The sequence below is a fragment of the Cervus canadensis genome, chromosome 23 (assembly GCF_019320065.1).
Source record: "Cervus canadensis isolate Bull #8, Minnesota chromosome 23, ASM1932006v1, whole genome shotgun sequence".
NCBI lineage: Eukaryota > Metazoa > Chordata > Mammalia > Artiodactyla > Cervidae > Cervus > Cervus canadensis.
In genome coordinates, this window is record NC_057408.1 from 4,049,410 (window position 1) to 4,067,246 (window position 17,837).

General features: G+C 52.6%; 1 protein-coding gene across 6 annotated transcripts in view; it reads left to right on the forward strand.

Moving 5' to 3' along the window:
• Positions 1-17,837, forward strand: part of CTIF (cap binding complex dependent translation initiation factor) — a 314,234-nt gene that overhangs the window by 90,443 nt on the left and 205,954 nt on the right. For all 6 annotated transcript variants that reach the window (XR_006264915.1, XM_043444062.1, XM_043444066.1 and 3 more), the window contains exon 3: positions 1,122-1,193. Coding sequence is in view for 5 of the 6 variants with exons in the window: in XM_043444062.1 (XP_043299997.1) it covers positions 1,122-1,193 (72 nt within the window). In the remaining variant the exon portion in view is untranslated. The remainder of the gene's footprint in view (positions 1-1,121; positions 1,194-17,837) is intronic.

Here is a 17,837-nt window from a genome sequence, read left to right on the forward strand (position 1 = left end):
CCTTTGCAGAGTCACCCAGTCTTGCTGTCCCCATATTATCGATGACAAAGTGGAGCCTGGGAGATAACGTTGATATCAGTGGCTCTCAAACTTCCAGTATATCCCTTGGAGGGCTCGTCCAGATGGAGAAGACAGGTCCTGCCCTCAGAGAGTGACTGAGCGGGTGGAGGGTGGGACCAAACACCCTCTGTGTGGCAGGCTCTGGGGACGGTCACACTGCTGGTGGTCAGACCACAGTTGGGGCATGAGAGGCCTGTGAGTGCTCATGAGGTCAGTGGTGGGACTGGGCTCAGGCTGGGCTCCTGATGGCCAGTCTGGGGCTCTTTCCCGATTATGTACCATCCTGTCAGTGCACAGGTCCACCGTATTTGGGGGCTGGGTGTACGGGATGATCCCCACATACGTGCCTCACCTTTAGCTCCAACCTTGACACTGTAAGGGCTTCCCTGATAGCTCAGTTGGTTAAAGAATCCACTGGCAATGCAGAAGACCCCAGTTCGATTCATGTGTCAGGAAAATCCGCTGGAGAAGGGATAGGCTACCCACTCTAGTATTCTTGGGCTTCCTTTGTGGCTCAGCTGGTAAAGAATCTGCCTGCCATGCGTGAGACCTGGGTTCAATCCCTGAGTTGGGAAGATCCCCTGGAGAAAGGAAAGGCCACCCACTCCAGCATTCTTGCCTGGAGAATTCCATGGCCTGTGTAGTTCAGCAAAGAGTCAGACATGACTGAGCCACTTTCACTTTCTTGACGCTGTAGGGGGTGGGTATGGCTGAAGCAGGGTTAGGTGGTCAAACATGGTGCCATTTTCTTAAAACTCCTGTTTACCCTGTGTGGTGTCTGGTTGGCTTTGGAATGTAGCTGGATCTTCATCACATTGGTGGGCTTAGGTGAAGGAAAGTGAGTCTGCTTCCTCACACATATGCCAAAGGGTCACCTCCATGGAATCTGGAGATGCCAACTCGGACCTGCTGGTAGAGAAGGATTTGTCGTTGGACATGGCCAAGTGGGATTTCATACTGGCTGTACTTCAGCAGGGCAGGACCCTGCCTGCGGGGCCAGGGCAGAGTGAGGATGAGCCCGTGTGTCCTGCCATCACTGACCACTCCTTTCTTCCCTGCAGTGGACGGCAGACTGCAGTGAGCACCTGGACAGCAGCTGTTCCTTCTCCCGAGGACGAACGCCCCTGCAGCAGGTAGGGAACCAGCTCTGTGCTCCGGCAGAGGGTTATCGTGGTCATGTCTGTCTGGGGTCCTGGGCTGCTCACCTTGGTGCTCCTGAGAGGTGGCGATGTGGGGAGAGCAGGAAATGGCACACGGGGAGTGTGGTCTGCCCTCTGGAAAGTTCTCCCTGAATATCCAGCCCACAGTGAAGCCCTCCCTCCCCAGAACACATGGATTCATGAGGTTTATTTTCAGTAGCAGCATTATTTATAATAACAGACATCTGCAAACAACTCATGGCCCATTGAGAGGGGAATGGATAAATGATGCATGAAAAATCCTTAGAGTGTAACATAACACAGTAGTGATGTGAGTGATGGATGCTATAGCCTCACAGTGGAGTATTATACAGCAGTGAAATGAGTGAACTGGAGACTCACACATCGGCACTGGGGATAGAGCCTGTGAATAATGGATCTCCTAGGGTTTTGGTGCTCGTGGGGCACTTGGGAGGTGATTTCTGCTCCAACTTTGTAGAGGACCCGGAGGGGCAGACCAGGGGGGTGAGGGAAGCCAACCAGTGTCCTGGGACCAGGCTGGAGCCCCCTACTTTGCCCCCTGCTGCTTCCCTGTGAGATCCCAAGGGAACCCTCGAGCGGGTCTATGACTGGGAGGGAAGGAGGCAGCTGCTCCTTGAGAGCTGTCCCTGGTGACCCCCCAGGTCCCGCACACCCGCTGGTTGTCGAGCTGTCCTTGTTAACACCTTATTCCACTTGTGGGAGATGGTGGAGTCGGAGGCCGGAAACGCCATCCATCTATTTCCAGCCCACAGCCCAGCCTCCTGCTGTGCCTGTGAGAGATAAGGGAGACGGATGGACTTGAGTAGTAACTTGCTCCCAGGTCCAGAGCGTCTGCGGGGACACATTGCCCGGGCCCACTTGCTTGGGTCTGACTTCAGTCCACGGTGCTGATGGAACCAGCTCTCCTCTAGGAGAAGGTGGTCTGTCCTGAGAGAAAGTTCAGGATCTTTCTTAGGCTGTGGGGCTTTGCAGTACTGTGGTGTGGTGGGACAGCTGTTCTGGACAGTTCTCTCACAGGCATGTCCAACTGATTTCTTAAGTAGGACACCGTGATACAGCTTGGATGAGGTGCTCTGCCACAAACTTGGTGGCCGTTGTCTTTTGTCCTCAGCTTCCTCGTATAAAAACCAGAAGACTCGATGGCCTCTCAGGGTCCTTCTAGCTTCTCCATGCCATCTGCAGACAAAGAAGCTAGGTCTATGGAGATGTCATGACCTGACCAAGCTGGGACTTGACCCCAGGTCTCTCGCCTGCCCTGTCCCCTCACTGGCCCTTTTCCCCGTCTTCCTGTAGAAGGTGTCCTTCTGAGGAGGTCTTTTGTCCCTCTTACTAGACTGCTGATGCCTGGTCAGGGACCCTGTTTGTGTTCCTGAGCCCCTCCAACTCTTGGCCTAAGACTTGGCATGTCAGGGCACCAATCACTAGTATCTGGGGTTTCCTACATGGAGATCCCCTTAAGTCTTCAGTAACAAAGGTAGTCTTGGATTTGAGGATTCAAGAATCAGAGATAGGGCTTCAGGGGAGGGTTGAAGGTCTTGGATGGGGACATAAGAGGCTGGTAAATGAGAGACCGAAAAACCAGCTCTCTCTTATTTAGTTAGTAGGTGTCTTGTTTCTGGATTCTCCTGGAATCTTCCTTTTTTTCCCTCTCTCCCTTATCTTCTTTTGTCCCTACTCTCCCTCTCTGACCCCATTTTCCCGTCAGTCCTTATGTGTTTCTAGGGGGATGAGAATGATTGTCCTCCCACTTGCTTCTCATTTGCCTCCTTCATGCTGAGCTGTCCTTTCACAGCTGGTGTCCCCCCTGAAGGAGAGTGGGTGGGGATTTGGCCTGATGTTGTTCAGTTGCTAAGCTGTGTCCGACTTTTTGCAACCCCATGGATTGCAGCACGCCAGGCTTCCTTGTCCTTCACTGTCTCCCGGAGTTTGCTCAAACTCCTGTCCATTGAGTCGGTGATGCCATGCAACCTTCTCATCCTCCTTCACCAGGGCCAGGGCTTGTGGAAAGGGGGTACCCTGGCACAGTGAGGACCAGCTGCCCCTCAGTCTCACCTTGGGAAGCAGCTGAACAGTTGGCTTGGGGTAAGCAGAGGATGAATGAAGTGCAAGATGAAGGGCAACTGAATTTAAAGAAGAAATTGTAAAAGGCTCATGTTAGGTTCTTTTGTCAGGTGGAACTGAGCATAGGTCCACTGCAGGGGAGGAGCGCCAGGAAGGGGGAGACGGGCTCTCAGAATATAAACCTGCTTTACTTCCCCGATGTCTCAAGGCAGGTGGGCTTTGTAGCCTGGCCTTCCTGGATGGCCCTTGGCGCTGGACCCTTATGCCGCAGTGCCTAGAGAGTCAGGAGTTGGATTGAAATGAGGTCTCCTGTAGTCAGAAGAACCTTGGTTTGGTGATGAAAGGCCTGATTGTAGACGTTAGTGACTCAGTTAATGAGGGTACCCTTGTGGCTTAGCTGGTAAAGAATCCGCCTGCAGTGCGGGATACCTGGGTTCGATCCCTGGGTTGGGATGATCCCCTGGAGAAGGGAAGGGCTACCTGCTCCAGTATTCTGCCTGGAGAATTCCATGGACTGTATAGTCTATGGGGTTGCAGAGTCGGACACGACTGAGCGACTTTCACTTCACTAATGAGGGTACAGACAGTAGAGCGGTGTCAGCAGGATGGAAGCCTTTCTTGCCACCAGCCTGGGAGTGTGTTCAGAGCTGGCATGGCGGCTCGGCAGGGTCGGGTCGGCCTCCGTCCTCCTCACAGTTCTGCCCTCTCTCTCATGTTGCCATGTCCCGTGGCCCACGCTGGCTCACGTCTGTCTTCCTGTCTGCACCCACCCTGGGCCTCGTCTCCAGGAGCCTCTGGTGTCCCCTCTTGAAGCAGCCATCTTTTAAACAATTTTTTTGGCCATGAGGCATGTGGGATCTCAGCTCCCCAAACAGGAATGGAACCCACACCCCAGCAGTGAAGGTGGGAAGTCTTAACCACTGGACCGCCGGGGACGTCCGTGAAGCAGCCATCTTCTGACGCCCTCTGGTGGAGGGATCGAACCTGGTCGGCATCCTCTAAGGACTGTATCACAAGGAAGGCCCCACAGCTGGCCGGAGGCAGGGCCCCTGCCCGCCCTGCCCTGGGGTGGCCCCCCCATGGGGCTGCCCACTGAAGAGTGCCTCTGCGGGGGGCGGCTCTGATGGGGTGGTGCTGCCCAGACGTTCCTCAGGAGCCCCTTCCGCCTGGTCCAGCAGATGCAGGAGTCCTGGACCAGCTCATCAGGATGCCTACTCGCCCCGTGAGCACCCACTGGCCTCCTCACTGCACCCTCTCACCCAGGCTGACACCCTCCGCCTCATACTAATCCGTGGTGTGGTCAAGATGTTCCGTGGGAATATATGCCTGCCCCTCAGCCTGCTGGCTGGCCCGGAGCTGGGAGCTGGGGCTGCCTCTACCTCCCTGACCACCCCTGGCCTGGGGCCTGGCACACAGTGGGTGCTCAATAATGATTCTGGCGATGGCTCAGAGCTGGTCTACGCAGTCATTCCCTTGCCAGCCCTGTCCCTCTGGTCGCAGCAACTGTGCTGAGCTTTTGGAGGTGGAACGATGGTGGGCTCTACTATCCCCCTGGGAAGAATTTCAGGGGGAAACTGAGGCTCGATCGAGGTAGCTGGGGTTGGCTGGATGCCCTGGCACTTTCCCTGACTGCCGCACCTTGGCCCGCCTGTGCCCAGAGAACAGTAGGACTGGCAGGAGGGTGCTGAAGCATTGCATTCTGCCCAGGGAGCTGTGCGGTGGTGGGTCACAGACCACACGCCAAAAGAGGGGCCGGGGGCAGGCCCCATTTAGGGATTAGTCTAGCACTGGGATTATTTTTTGTTGTTTTAATTAACGAAAAAAATTAAAAACAAACAAACCAACCCTTGCCTTCTCTGCACCCTTTCAGAGGCACATAGTAGAGGTAAGCCAGGGTAGGCAGAGCCCCATGAGATGGGAGGAAGGGGGCTCGGAGTGTCCAGAACAAAAACTGGGCTCCGTGTAGTCCTGAAGAAGCCTGACAGCTGCCTGCCATTGGGGATGGGCTGTGCTGGGGATTGTTTGGGCTCCTGGCAGCATCTTTCCCAGAGAGCTCGTCCATCACCTGGTCAGTTACTCAGGAGGTTGGAATACAGCTTCCACCTTCTTATTGTAATAGGGGAATTGCCCAGAGAGGACCTAGAGGGAAGCACCTGGATTGAGAGGGTGCAGCCCAGTGCGTTTAGACGACATCTCCGATTGAGACTTAGCATTCGGGGAAGGAAGCTGAAGGTGTGTGAAAGGCTGTTGTGGAGCCAGGTACAAAAAGCTCTTCTCCATCAGCACAGAAGCACCAAGGAAGGGAAATCGGTGTGCAAACAGCAGCAGGGCCTCTGATTAGACTCTGAGAAGGACTTTCTGACCGCAGGACTGGTTGGCCCACAGTGATGGCTGTTGAGCAAGGGATGGGATCTTTGCTGGGAACCTGATGAGCACATGTCTTACCAGACAGGTTTGTGCGAAGCCCTGGGAAAGGCGGGGGTGTGTCAGAAATGTGTCCTGAGTCCTGGCTGAGAGCCCGTGACCCCTCACTCCCTAGAACAAGGAGAGAAGGGCACTCGGCTGTTCCAGCGTGGTGCCCAACCACGGATCGGAGCATCCAAGTGAAAAGAGCCCTGTCCCGGGGGTCAGGAGAGCCGGGTGTTGACCCGGGTGTGGCACACACTCCAGGGCCCCTTCCACAGCGTGAGGTGCTGGACTGCACAGTTTTCTCTAAGCCTCTCTGGAAACCTCTTTCACTGTTTACACCCGCTGTCTCCATGAAGTGAGACCAAATAGCGGCTCACATTAGCAGCATCTGGATTTTCCTGATTTCTCTACTCTTTCCTGCACCTCCCCTGATAGCCCTGCCAACCTGAGGTTAGGTGTATCCTAGGCATCCGCACTGACTCTGACCCGGGAGGTGACAGGTGGTAGGCAGAGGTGAATGTCAAATGTACTGCTTACCTCTGGCCCACAGAAACGGGTAGAAGGAGCTTTCTGCCAGTCATCTTACTGCCCTCCAGGAATTACTGTATCTCAGAGTCAGTCTAAAAACTCATTAGTACAAACAGTATGTGAGTCAAAGTGCCTAGATTTTTAATCAACTTCTATGGATAATTAAGAAATACCATGTGTAGGTTCCTGGCACTGCTCTCTGTTCACTCAGCATCTCTTGATTACCTGCTGTGAGCCTGGCTCACACATGAGCTGGAGCCTTCGGGCTCACTATCTGTTGTGGAGTAGAAGCTAAAGGCCCACACAATATGTTCCCCCCTCAACCCCACGAGATGCCCTGACCACAGACACTGCAGTCATTCCAAGGAATGGCAATGGTCCTGTTGGTCTCTGAGGGTAGGGAGATGCCTTGCAGGACATGAGACTTGATCTGAGCCTTCAGGAATGGGTAGGATGTCGGATGAGATGAAAGGGAAGAGAGAAGAATTGGAAGAGAGAAGAAACAGTGTCAGCAGAGACTTGACACTAACCATAGTGTTGGGATGCTAGGGAGGCAGGAGAGAGCAAGCTGGAGTAGTTGGTTAGCGCCAGGTGTTACTGGAGGGATGGAGGGGTGAGGATGGTGAATGTGGACGTGTCTTCTTGCCCCACTGAGATTCTGACCTGGTGTCAATCCACCCATTGTATACTTTGTATATCGTGTTTTCTCTGATGTATTTTACCATCAGGTAAAGTCTGTCCTCTTGTATCAGTCAGGATAGCCTAGGAACTGCTGCAGTGACAAGCAGTCCTGAATCTCAGTAACTTTTAAACCTCCCATTCAGGACCCAGCTTGGTGAAGCAGTTGCCATTCTCACCAGTCATCATGATGCAGGGAGAAAAAGAGCACTGGTCTTGCACTGGCAATTCAGCACTCCCACCGAGGTGTAACACGCCTCACTTCCACTCAACCCGTTGCCCAGAACTAGTCACATGGCGCCTCCCAACCATGAACACACTAAATAGTATAATCCTACTATGTGCCGGAAATGGGAAAACCAGAACTGTTTGGTGACTGGCTAGAAGGACTGTCACATGCCCCACTTCTAGAGGAAACTCACCAGGGGCTGTGGCCGACCTCCTCTTCCCCGATCTCCACCACATCAGATCCAGAGCTAGGCAGGCGTCCAGTGAACCCTCAGGACGTGGGCTCTCAAGATGAGAAAAAGCTCAGAAGTCACCTGATCCGACCCCCTGCAGTGCAAGGACCTCCACCCCGCTCCTGGTGTGTCGATTGAGCTGCTGGAGATTTCCAGACATGGGGAGCTCACTGCTTCAAAAGGCATCTCAGAGCATGTGAGGCAGCTCCACTGATAACAGAGTCTCTGATTCAGCCTGAACCACCTCCTAACTCTAGCTGATGGTTTCAGTTTGATTCCCTTTGTCCATGGCTATTTAACCTCTGTCCCCACAGTCCATCATGGCAAGTCTGCTTTCGGAGCTGAATATCCTCGTTCCTGTCATGGTTCATGCATTGCTTTGATCATTTGTTTGTTCTTTCATCCATTTATCCAGTTAGCGCCTCACCGTTGTGCGCTGGGCGCCGTGCTGGGAACCGGGCTGACAGACGCGGCGGGCGTGTCTCTGGTCACAGGGACTGTCGAGTGGGGGCGGTGACAGGCACTTAGGTCGCAGGGCTAAGAAGTCGGGGACAGGACCCAATGGTTCCCAGGTTCCGCCTTGGGTTGCTTGTTGGGAGCATCCTAAGTATGGACTGTATTCCCTCACACAGTGTGAACCTCTGCTGTGAACGTCTGCTGCTCCCAGCGTGTGAGCCTCTCCCTTCCAGAAGATGCCATCTGTCCCCAACCTTGCAGTGACGTCTGGCTCCAGTTCATCTGGAGAAACCAGGGTATAACACTTACCCAATGATATTGACGACTGAGTCTTACAGGGAGAGCAGTCAGCAGACAGTCACTGAGCACCCACCGTAAACAGGGTGAGCCGTGTGGCCTGGTCTCTGCCCTCAGAGTACGTGGCATCTGCTTAGAGAAAGAAGACTTTCTCAAATGGAAAAGCAGGAGCCCAAAGCCCAAGCATTTGTAAATACAGAGAGCAAAGGAGCTGTTGTCTTCAGGGTGCTGGCATCTGTAGGGGGAGGGGCCCTGCTGTCATGGTAACCACATCCGACTGGAGCTAGGAGATGTGAGTCCCTGTCTCTGTACCTCTGACTTGCTGTTTCATCACTGGTGAGATACATCACCTCGCTGTAGCCTCAGTTTCCCCTCTGAAAAATGAGGAGATGACTAGACTTAACATCAAAATGTTTTGTGAAAAATACAGACCTAAATTTCCATTTCTGGGAAGATAGAATAGATGTTCTTTTCTATAGTCCTTCTGCTAAGTACAGCTAAAAGCCTGGCCATTCTATGTAAAACAGACCAAAAATTTTGAAAGGTGGAGAGAAGGCAGACTGCTTGGGACCTTGAGACCTGAGAAATGCCACAGGAGTGACCTCCCTGGGTTTCCTTTTTGCCTCCTGTCTTCCAGACTTGAAGGTTAAGAAGCAAGTAACCAAGAAATGCCAGTAGACACAGATTTTTCTGTTTTAAGTCCCAACAAAAGCCTACTTTCTCCAAGCTTAGGTCTAGGAAAAGGGCGACCAAGTAAGGGGAATACATGTAAACCCATGGCTGATTCATGTCAATGTATGACAAAAATCACTACAGTATTGTAAAGTAATTAGCCTCCAACTAATAAAAATAAATGAAGGAAAAAAAAAGAAAATTAATAGTACAGGAAAATCTGTGGTCCCGTCCTCACCCCCCACCAGCAGAGGCCCAGTGGCCGCCTGGATTTCCCCTTCCTCTGGGCTGTAATGTGACCCCCAAACCCACTCACCAGGGTGGTATCCGTGAAGGTCAAGTAGGAAGCTATGACTTTCATCCCTGCTGGCTGATAAGAACCCCCTCGCCTCCCCGAATGGTATTACTGGAGGCCCTGCAGAGGGGGGCTTGGATGCCCACCCTCACTCAGTGGGATAGAGGTGCCTCTTCCGTCGCTGTTAAGATGTGTCAGAGAAGGTTCTCATAAGGAGTTGGGACTCCCACTGTTTCCGGTGGTCCTGAGGCCACCACTACATAGCAGGGTCAGTGGGGACCACGTGGAGTCCTGGGACTCCCACCTCCACTGATCTGTATCAGGTGCCCCCTGGACTTCTGCCTCCACTGGCAGTCTGAGGCTGTGCCCTTCTTTTCCCTGCCAGAGTGGTACCACAAAAAGCCAGCTAGAACAGAAGGTTTAAATGAGATTCAGAGTCTCATTACATAACACGAAAGTGTCCTGATTGCAGTAAAAAAATCATTTGTCATGCCAAGAATTGAGAAGATTTCAAAGTGAAAGAATGAAGATGATCAGTAAACATCAACATTGAGATGTGAAATTGGACTTCATCAAAATGAAAAACTCTCGCTCTGGGGAAAAAAAAAACAACCCCTTTTTAGAGCATGAAGAGACAGATTACAAAGGAGGAGAAGATTTTGCAAAACATGTATCTGACAAAGGACAAACATCTAGAATATATGAAGAACACTCAAAACTCACCATTGAAAACAGTGCAATTAGAAAATGGTCAAAATATATGAAGGGATTTTTTTTTCACCAAAGAAGATATATGACAAACTTAGACAGCATATTAAAAAGCAGAGACATTACTTTGCTGACAAAGGTCCATCTAGTCAAATCTATGGTTTTTCCAATAGTGATGTATGGTCATGTATGGATGTGAGACTTGGACCATAAAGAAAACTGAGCACCAAAGAATTGATGCTTTTGAACTGTGGTGTTGGAGAAGACTCTTGAGCGTCCCTTGGACTGCAAGGAGATCCAACCAGTCAATCCTAAACGAAATCAATCCTGAATTTTCATTGGAAGGACTGATGCTGAAGCTGAAGCTCCAACACTTTGACCAACCGACTCAATGGAAAAGACCCTGATGCTGGGAAAGATTGAAGGCAGGAGGAGAAGGGGACGACAGAGGATGAGATGGTTGGATGGCATCACCGGCTCAATGGACATGAGTTTGAGCAAGCTCCAGGAGTTGGTGAAGGACAGGGAAACCTGGCGTGCTGCAGCTCATGAGATCACAAAGAGTCAGACACGACTGAACTGAATTGAAAAGAGAATATATAGATGTCAAATGAGCACACAAGAAGATGTTCACTATAGCTCTTTATACACCTATCAGAATGGCTAAAATTAAAAAAAAAAGTGACAATGCTGAATGTTGGTGAAGATACAGAGAAGTTGGATGATGCAGACATAGCTGGTGGGGATGTTATATGGTACAGCCATTCTAAAAAACAGTTTGGCAGTTTCTCATAAAACTAAACCTACAAGTAGCATATGATTCAGCAATTGCACTCCTGAGTGTTTATCCCAGGGAAATGAAAACTTATGTTCACACAAAAACCTGTACCCAGATGTCTATAACAGCTTTATTCATCATAGCCCAAAATTGGAACCAATCCAGATGTCCTTCAACAGGTGGATAGTTAAATAAGTTATGGCAGTCAGCAATCAGAAGGAATCAGTGGTTAACACACGCAGCCACATGGATGAATCTCCAGGGAATTGTGTAGAGTGAAAAAAGGCCAACCCCCCCAAAGTTACATGATTTCACTAATATCCCAGTCTTAAAAGGCCAAGTGGGAAAGAAAATGACAGCCCACTCCAGTATTCTTGCCTGGAGAATCTAACGGACAGAGGATCCTGGCAGGCTAACAGTCCATGGGGTCGCAAAGAGTTGGACATGAGTTAGCGATTAAACAACAAAACAATACAGTTAGAGAAACAGGGAGCAGGTTAGCAGTGCCCCATGGTTAGGGGAGGGCACAGGATGAAGTGGGTGTGGGTACAGAAGCACAGCAGGAAAGACCCTCTTGCCAGTGGAAATGTTCAGCTTCCTGACAGTACCGCTGTCCGTACCGTGGATGTGATACTGAGCTGTACACTTCTACAAGTTTCCCCACTGGGGAAACTGGGTAAAGGATACATACATGTGTGTTGTGTTAGTCGCTCAGCCGTGTCTGACTTTTTTGACCCCATGGACTATTAACCTGCCAGACTCCTCTGTCCATGGAATTCTTCAGGCAAGAATACTGGAGTGGGTTGCCATGCCCTCCTCCAGGGGATCTTCCTGACCCAGGGCTCCTGCATTGCATGCAGATGCTTTACCATCTGAGCCACTGGGGCCACGGAATCTCTATTAAAATTTCTTACAACTAGATGTGAATCTACAAGTCTCTAAAAAGGTACAGAACCTTTTGTTTCACCAGAATATTTAAAGGAAATCTCATGTAGAAAACCAAGAGGGCAGAACTGTTTGGTGAGGCAGGGGAGGGCACCCACCTGCTCTCTCCCCAGCTCCATCCACGTCATCACTCTGGGAGCATCTCTGCGGACCTCCCAGGTCAGCCCTGGGCCGGGTGACCCCTCAAGCCCTCTCCTCCCTGCCCTTCTGTGGTCCTGAGTCTGGTGCTGGCAGGAAAGGGAGGTATCTCTGGGGGCTGGGGAGTTCCAGGAAGGCCTCCTAGGGAGGAGTCTTGGAGGATGGGATCATTTCTCTGCACACAGGTATGGGGCGAGCTGAGTGGGACCCTATTCTTTCAGCAGACACTGGACAGGCAGCCAGCCAGAAGTGGCGTCTGCTGTAGCCCAGTCTAGGATAGGTACTAATAATATTGCCATTTGAAATTTTTTGTTTAGTTATTTATTGGTCATGCCTGTAGGATCTTAGTTCCCTGACCAGGGATCGAATCCGGGCCCCCTGCAGTGGAAGCATGGAGTCTTAACATTTGGAATGCCAGGGAAGTCCCAATGTTGCTATTAAATCCTGGTGGTGCTGGTGGTGGTGGTTTAGTCACTAAGTCGTGTCTGACTCTTGCGATCCCATGGACTGTAGCCTCCCAGACTTCTCTGTCCATGGGATTCTCCAGGGAAGAACATTGGAGTGGGCTGCCATTTCCTTCTCCAGCGGATCTTCCTGACCCAGGAATTGAATCTGGGTCTCCTGCATTGCAGGCAGATTCTTTACTGGACTGTGCTATAAAGGAAGCCTGGTTAATTAGCTGGGAGACTGGAGAAATGTACTTGGCCACAGACTTTAGTAACGGTCTCCCTCTCCTCCCTAGCCTTTGGTCCTTAATTCAAAGACAGGGTAGAGAGAGAAGGGACAGGCTGGACAAACAGGCAGGAAGTTCCATAATGAAAGGAGTGGCCTTGTCTGCTCCTGAACTCATCTCTGGTGCCACTCAGGAGGCTTTTTCTTCTGGTCTCTGCCCTCTTGTTCTCCTGCCTCTGGCCTTTCTATTGACTCACTCACTCACTCACTAAGTCATGTCCAATTCTCTGCAACCCCCCGGACTGTAGCCCACCAGGCTCCTGTGTCCATGGGATTCTCCAGGCAAGAATACTGGAGTGAGTTGCCATTTCCTCCTCAAGGGGATCTTCCCAAGCCAGGGACTGGACCTGCATCTCCTGCGTTGGCAGGCAGATTCTTTACCACAGAGCCCCCCAGGAGGGATTGAAATATTGGAGGTCCATCACTGTCTTTCCCACCAGCCCATGGGGTGCTGTCCTTGGTGCTGAACAAGAACCCACACGCACGCACGCACACCTGCACATGCAGGTGTAAGGACAGGACTATTTCTCCTTGGGCACTGCCCCCCCCACCACCTCCATCGGCACTTGACTCCTCACTTCCTCTCTGCTCAAGCAAACCCAAGTCACCCTCAAAATCTGAGGGACCAAGAGGAGCCTCAGACCCAGCCTACAGGAAGCCCCTCTTTTAGCCCAGGAGATGCCTTTGGGGTCCTTTGGTCTTCAAATATTCTGTGTAATGTAAGACACTCTCCCAGTGTCTCATGTTTCAGTTCCTGCCCCCACCCTGACTTGGGATTCACTAATCTAGTCCAACGTTCATGGTACGGAAGAGGCAGCTCAGGTCCAAGGGGCTGGAGCAACCCTCCTGGGGCCCCAGGAAGCAGCTTGCACGCCTTGGGTCCTGCTTTCCCATCCGTCCATCCCATCCGTCCATGCAGGAAGTTTTCCCTGGAGTCCAGAGTCATCGGCATGCCTTGTGTCATTTGGTGCTTAAGTATGTGTTGTTTTTTTGGTTGTTTTTTCCTTTTCTGTGACTCCCCAGCGAGGTGGTAAAACCTGCAAGGCAGAGAGGATTGCCTAGGGCCTCTTGCTTCCATCTAGTGGCTAGCGCTGTGTTAATCCACTAATGTGGGTGATAGATTGGGGCTGGGGGCAGGGGACTTGGGAGAGCATCCTTGGAGACGAAGGAGAGAAGTCTTGTCCACTGTTTAAAGGGACAGCCTGCCCTGTTAGCTCCCCTGGGAGCCCCAAGCCTGTGGGACTTGCTTGCTCTTGGCTCCTGTGATGGACGGAATCTGTGGAAAAACATTTTGCACCGAGAGAGGGAAATGGACTGGGATTATGAGCCTTCTGAGAAGTGGCAGCCCGCATCTCTCGGGTGCCCAAGCGGGGCCCTGTAGAGCTGATGACCAGCAGCTGGCCCCTGGGGCTGCAGGCCCCAGGCGTGGGCTGGCCAGCTCTGGTGCAGCTGACATAGCAGCGGACATCAGACTGACGTGCTTGACATCCTGTAGTTGGAACTGCACTTGTGACCCCCCAGATAAAAGCGGGAGTCCTCCTGCTGCCCCTTGCCCTGTTCAGCCAGGTTCTGCCTTATTTCCAAACGTTTGCAGCCTAGGATTGTCAACACAAACACACACCTGTGCGCATGCATGTCGTGTGCAGAAGCAAAAATGACTCTGCAGTTGTATATTAAAAAAACAGCAGCATAGAAGAGGGTCATTCTTTTCCCATCGCACCTGACTTGGCATGTTTTTCTACTACTGCACAATGACTGACTCACATCTTGTTTCATTCACTCCTGCATGGAGCCCCCTGTCCCTACCCATCCCAGCTCACACCCCCACATTCCCTCTTTCTCTCATTGCAAGTGATTTACTCCCTGCCCCAGGGCTGCCTTCCCAAGAGACAGACTCGGCGAACCCAGGTGTTGGTAGGGATGTGGACGTGGTCTTGCATTATGGGAAGCTCTGCGGTGGGATCAGAAGTTATCTGACTAATGTAACGGCAGGGCGCAGTGGCTGAGAGCATAAATGCTGGCCTCACACTATATGCATTCCCATCTGGGAAACTACCTGTGATGTGGGCAGGTTCTCTGAGCCTCGGTTTCCTCATCAGTGAAATGGGCATAGTGATGGCAACAGTTGCTTCCTAGGGCTCAGGTGGTGCCTGGTATACCAGGAGTGCACCAGGGTTTGCTCCCGTTCTCCGGAGCCCGTCACCCCCTGAGCTGGGGCAGCTGTGCCCCCAGTGTGGCCCTTTCAGAGGCAGCTTCAGTCCCCCTGACAGTGAGCAGCCGTTTCCATTTCTTTTCCCACGTGGTGTAAAGTGCTCATTAGCCTTTTGTGATCTGCTCTGCTAGCAGCACGATTCACCCTGGCATGGGGCCCCCTAATTGCCAGTGAAAGGGGCTGTTGTGAAGGCTTCAGCAGCATTTAAGTGCTAAAAAACGATCCACTGGAAAGCGTGATTGTTTTTGAGAAGGCTCCTCAGAACCTTGGCTTTGCAACAACTGGGGGGCTGGGCCGGGTGACCTCAGGGCCGGGGAAGGGGTGGGACTCAGAGAGAAGCCCATGGTCACCAGGGCCAGCTATGGAACTGCAACTTGGAGAATGTTCTTGAAGAAGCCAGTGAGGCTTCGTGGAGAGCTTTCAGTCCCTAACCACGGAGTCCTTGCAAAAAAATAATAATAATGAATGATGCTGTGTCGCAAGACTCAGAAGGGGGTGGGGTGAGTAGGCAGGGGGACAAAACAGAAAAGTGAAGACAGGGCTCCTGCCATGGAGGGGGTGGCAGACTAGTTGGGGAAGAGAGTTTACCGAGCACTTAAGATGGCTATTTCCCAGTGGGGGTTCTTCTGGGGGGGACCACACAGTCCCACAGGACGCTCTGTGGAGTAGAAAGGAAGAGTGGGGTGGATTTCTGGCCAAAGATGTTTGATGCAAGCTGTGTAGTGTGCTGGGCTTCCCTGGTAGCTCAGCTGGTGAAGAATCCGCCTGCAGTGCAGGAGACCCCGGTTCAGTCCCTGGGTTGGGAAGATCCCCTGGAGAAGGGAAAGGCTACCCACTCCAGTCAGTGTTCATGGGCTTCCCTGGGGCTCAGATGGTAAAGAATCTGCCTGTAATGTGGGAGACCTGGGTTCAGTCCCTGGGTTGGGAAGATCCCCTGGAGGAGGGCATGGCAACCCACTCCAGTATTCTTGCCTGGAGAATCCCATGGACAGAGGAGCCTGGCGGGCTACCGTCCACAGGGTCGCCAAGAGTCGGACACGACTGAGTGACTAAGATGGCATAGTGTGCTGCCACCTACGTGAAGAATCGGCATCCGAGACCAGTAAAGGCACTGAGAAGTCCTGCAATAAAATAATTATCAGTCGTGTGACTGTGTGTCCCACATATTTGGCTAAGCAGCCTTTTTAAACTTTTTGTCCCCCACGAAACTTTTTAATATCCACTGTTTCCATCAGCGAATCCCATGGACCCCTCTGGCTGCCCTACTTTTAAACGACCAGCCGTCCTTTCCCTCAGTGATTCTGATACACACTGACATTTGTGAGCCAGCGGCTTAGTGTTTCTAGAACATGCTGGGTGCACACAGTGGATCAGGAAGGAAATCAACCACTGGGGTGTGCATTGCACATGGTTGGTGCAGGCTCATGGGGCGCCAGCTGATGAGAAAATGGCAGAACCACAGGAAGGAAGGTTCCTGAGCTGGATCCCATCAGAGAGAAAGACTGGGGGTGGGTGGGAAGGAGACTTTGTTTTCTCTGAGTGCAGGAAGAGTGTAGCAGCCCAGCCTGGAATATGAGCCAGTACCTTCGGCAGCTTGGGGTGGCCTCCGAGCCCTTTCCCAGATGGTGTCTGAGCCGCATGACCACACACAGCCTTGCCCGTGTGCCGGGGGGAACCCGGGGGCCCCTGTAGCAGCGAGGGGAACAGCCAAGCCCCCCACCACCTTCTTCCCTGCCCTGTGTCTTGGGAGTTTCACGGCTTGAGGACTGGTGCCCAGGGTCAGGAAGATCCCCTGGAGAAGGAAATGGCAACCCACTCCAGTATTCTTGCCTGGAGAATCCCCATGGACAGAGGAGCCTGGCGCATTACTGTCTGTGGGGTCGCAGAGAGTCAGACGTGACTGACATTACTGTCTGTGGGGTCGCAGAGAGTCAGACGTCTGAGCGACTAAGCAGCAAGCAGCCCAGGACTCAAGGAAGGGGAGCATCCAGGCCCTTTATGATTTCGAGGGCTTAGCCTGGACCTGACTCCACATGGCAGGTGGCCCCAGGGTCACCTGGGTGCTGTCCACGGCTGACGGGCGCCGGGGTGGGCGTGGGAAACCACTAGGTTCCTGGCTGTCAGTTCAGTGGCAGCAGTCATCCCACCAGTGAGTCCTGGCCCCTCTGGGCACCAGCTGGGTCACCACCTCAGCTTCATCAAGGGACCAAGAAGGGAGTCTCTGCTGGTTGAGGCTCTTCCCTCCCTGGGCTGAGACTTGAAGGACACAGACTTTGCTTCCAAGAGCCAGGCGCTTTCTGCAGCCCCTGGTGGTGAAAGGTCACATGCAGTGATTATATGCCTGTCACGTCCCATCGCCCAGAACTCTCAGATGCCCAGGTTCTTGTTACGTGCTGCAGTCACCGTGCCAAAGGGAGCAGCGACGAGTAAGTCATCCCCGTCACCAGGATTTGCACGGTGGGCTCCTCCAGACACGGGCCCTCTGCCTTGTTATGACGCTGGCCTTAGTGGGGGTCACCCTGCTATTGTATTCAGCAAGAGAGGCCACAGGCTTGCCCACTGCCCTCGGCACATCCTGTTTAGCCGCCCCGAGAGTCCTGATTCTTGCCCAGTGCCGTCGCCTCCTCCAGGGATGTTGTGCACATTTTGTTTCCCCAGGACCGTGGGAAGCCAGGGCTCCAGGACCCTGGTCTCAAAGGGGTCTCGTCCTGCCACTTCTGTTCCTCAGCTCAGAGAATCAGTCATGCTGTCGGGGAGGGAATGGAGGCGGGAGGTAGACCCGAGTGAGGAGTGGAAGTGGAGGGGAAAGATGGAGGCCTCCGCTGGGTGCGGGATGCTGCTTGCTGAACCGGAGGTTGAGCTGATGGGAGAGTGATGAGGGGATGGTTGAGTAGCAGGGTGTTCGCTGGGGACTGCAGTGGTCTGGAAGTTTTGGGCATTTAAAATAGAGCTCAGGTTATCTCCATCAGCTCAGGAATAAGTTCTCTGGGTTGCTGCAAGGATGGGTGGGAATTATGAGGACTCCATGATGACTCAGATGGTAATGAATCTGCCTGCAGTGCAGGAGACCAGGGTTTGATCTCTGGGTCGGGAAGATCCCCTGGAGAAGGGAACGGCTTCCCACTCCAGTATTCTGGCCCGGAGAATTCCATGGACAGAGGAGCCTGGTGGACTGCAGTCCATGGGGTCATAAATAGTCGGACACGACTGAGCAACTTTCACTCAC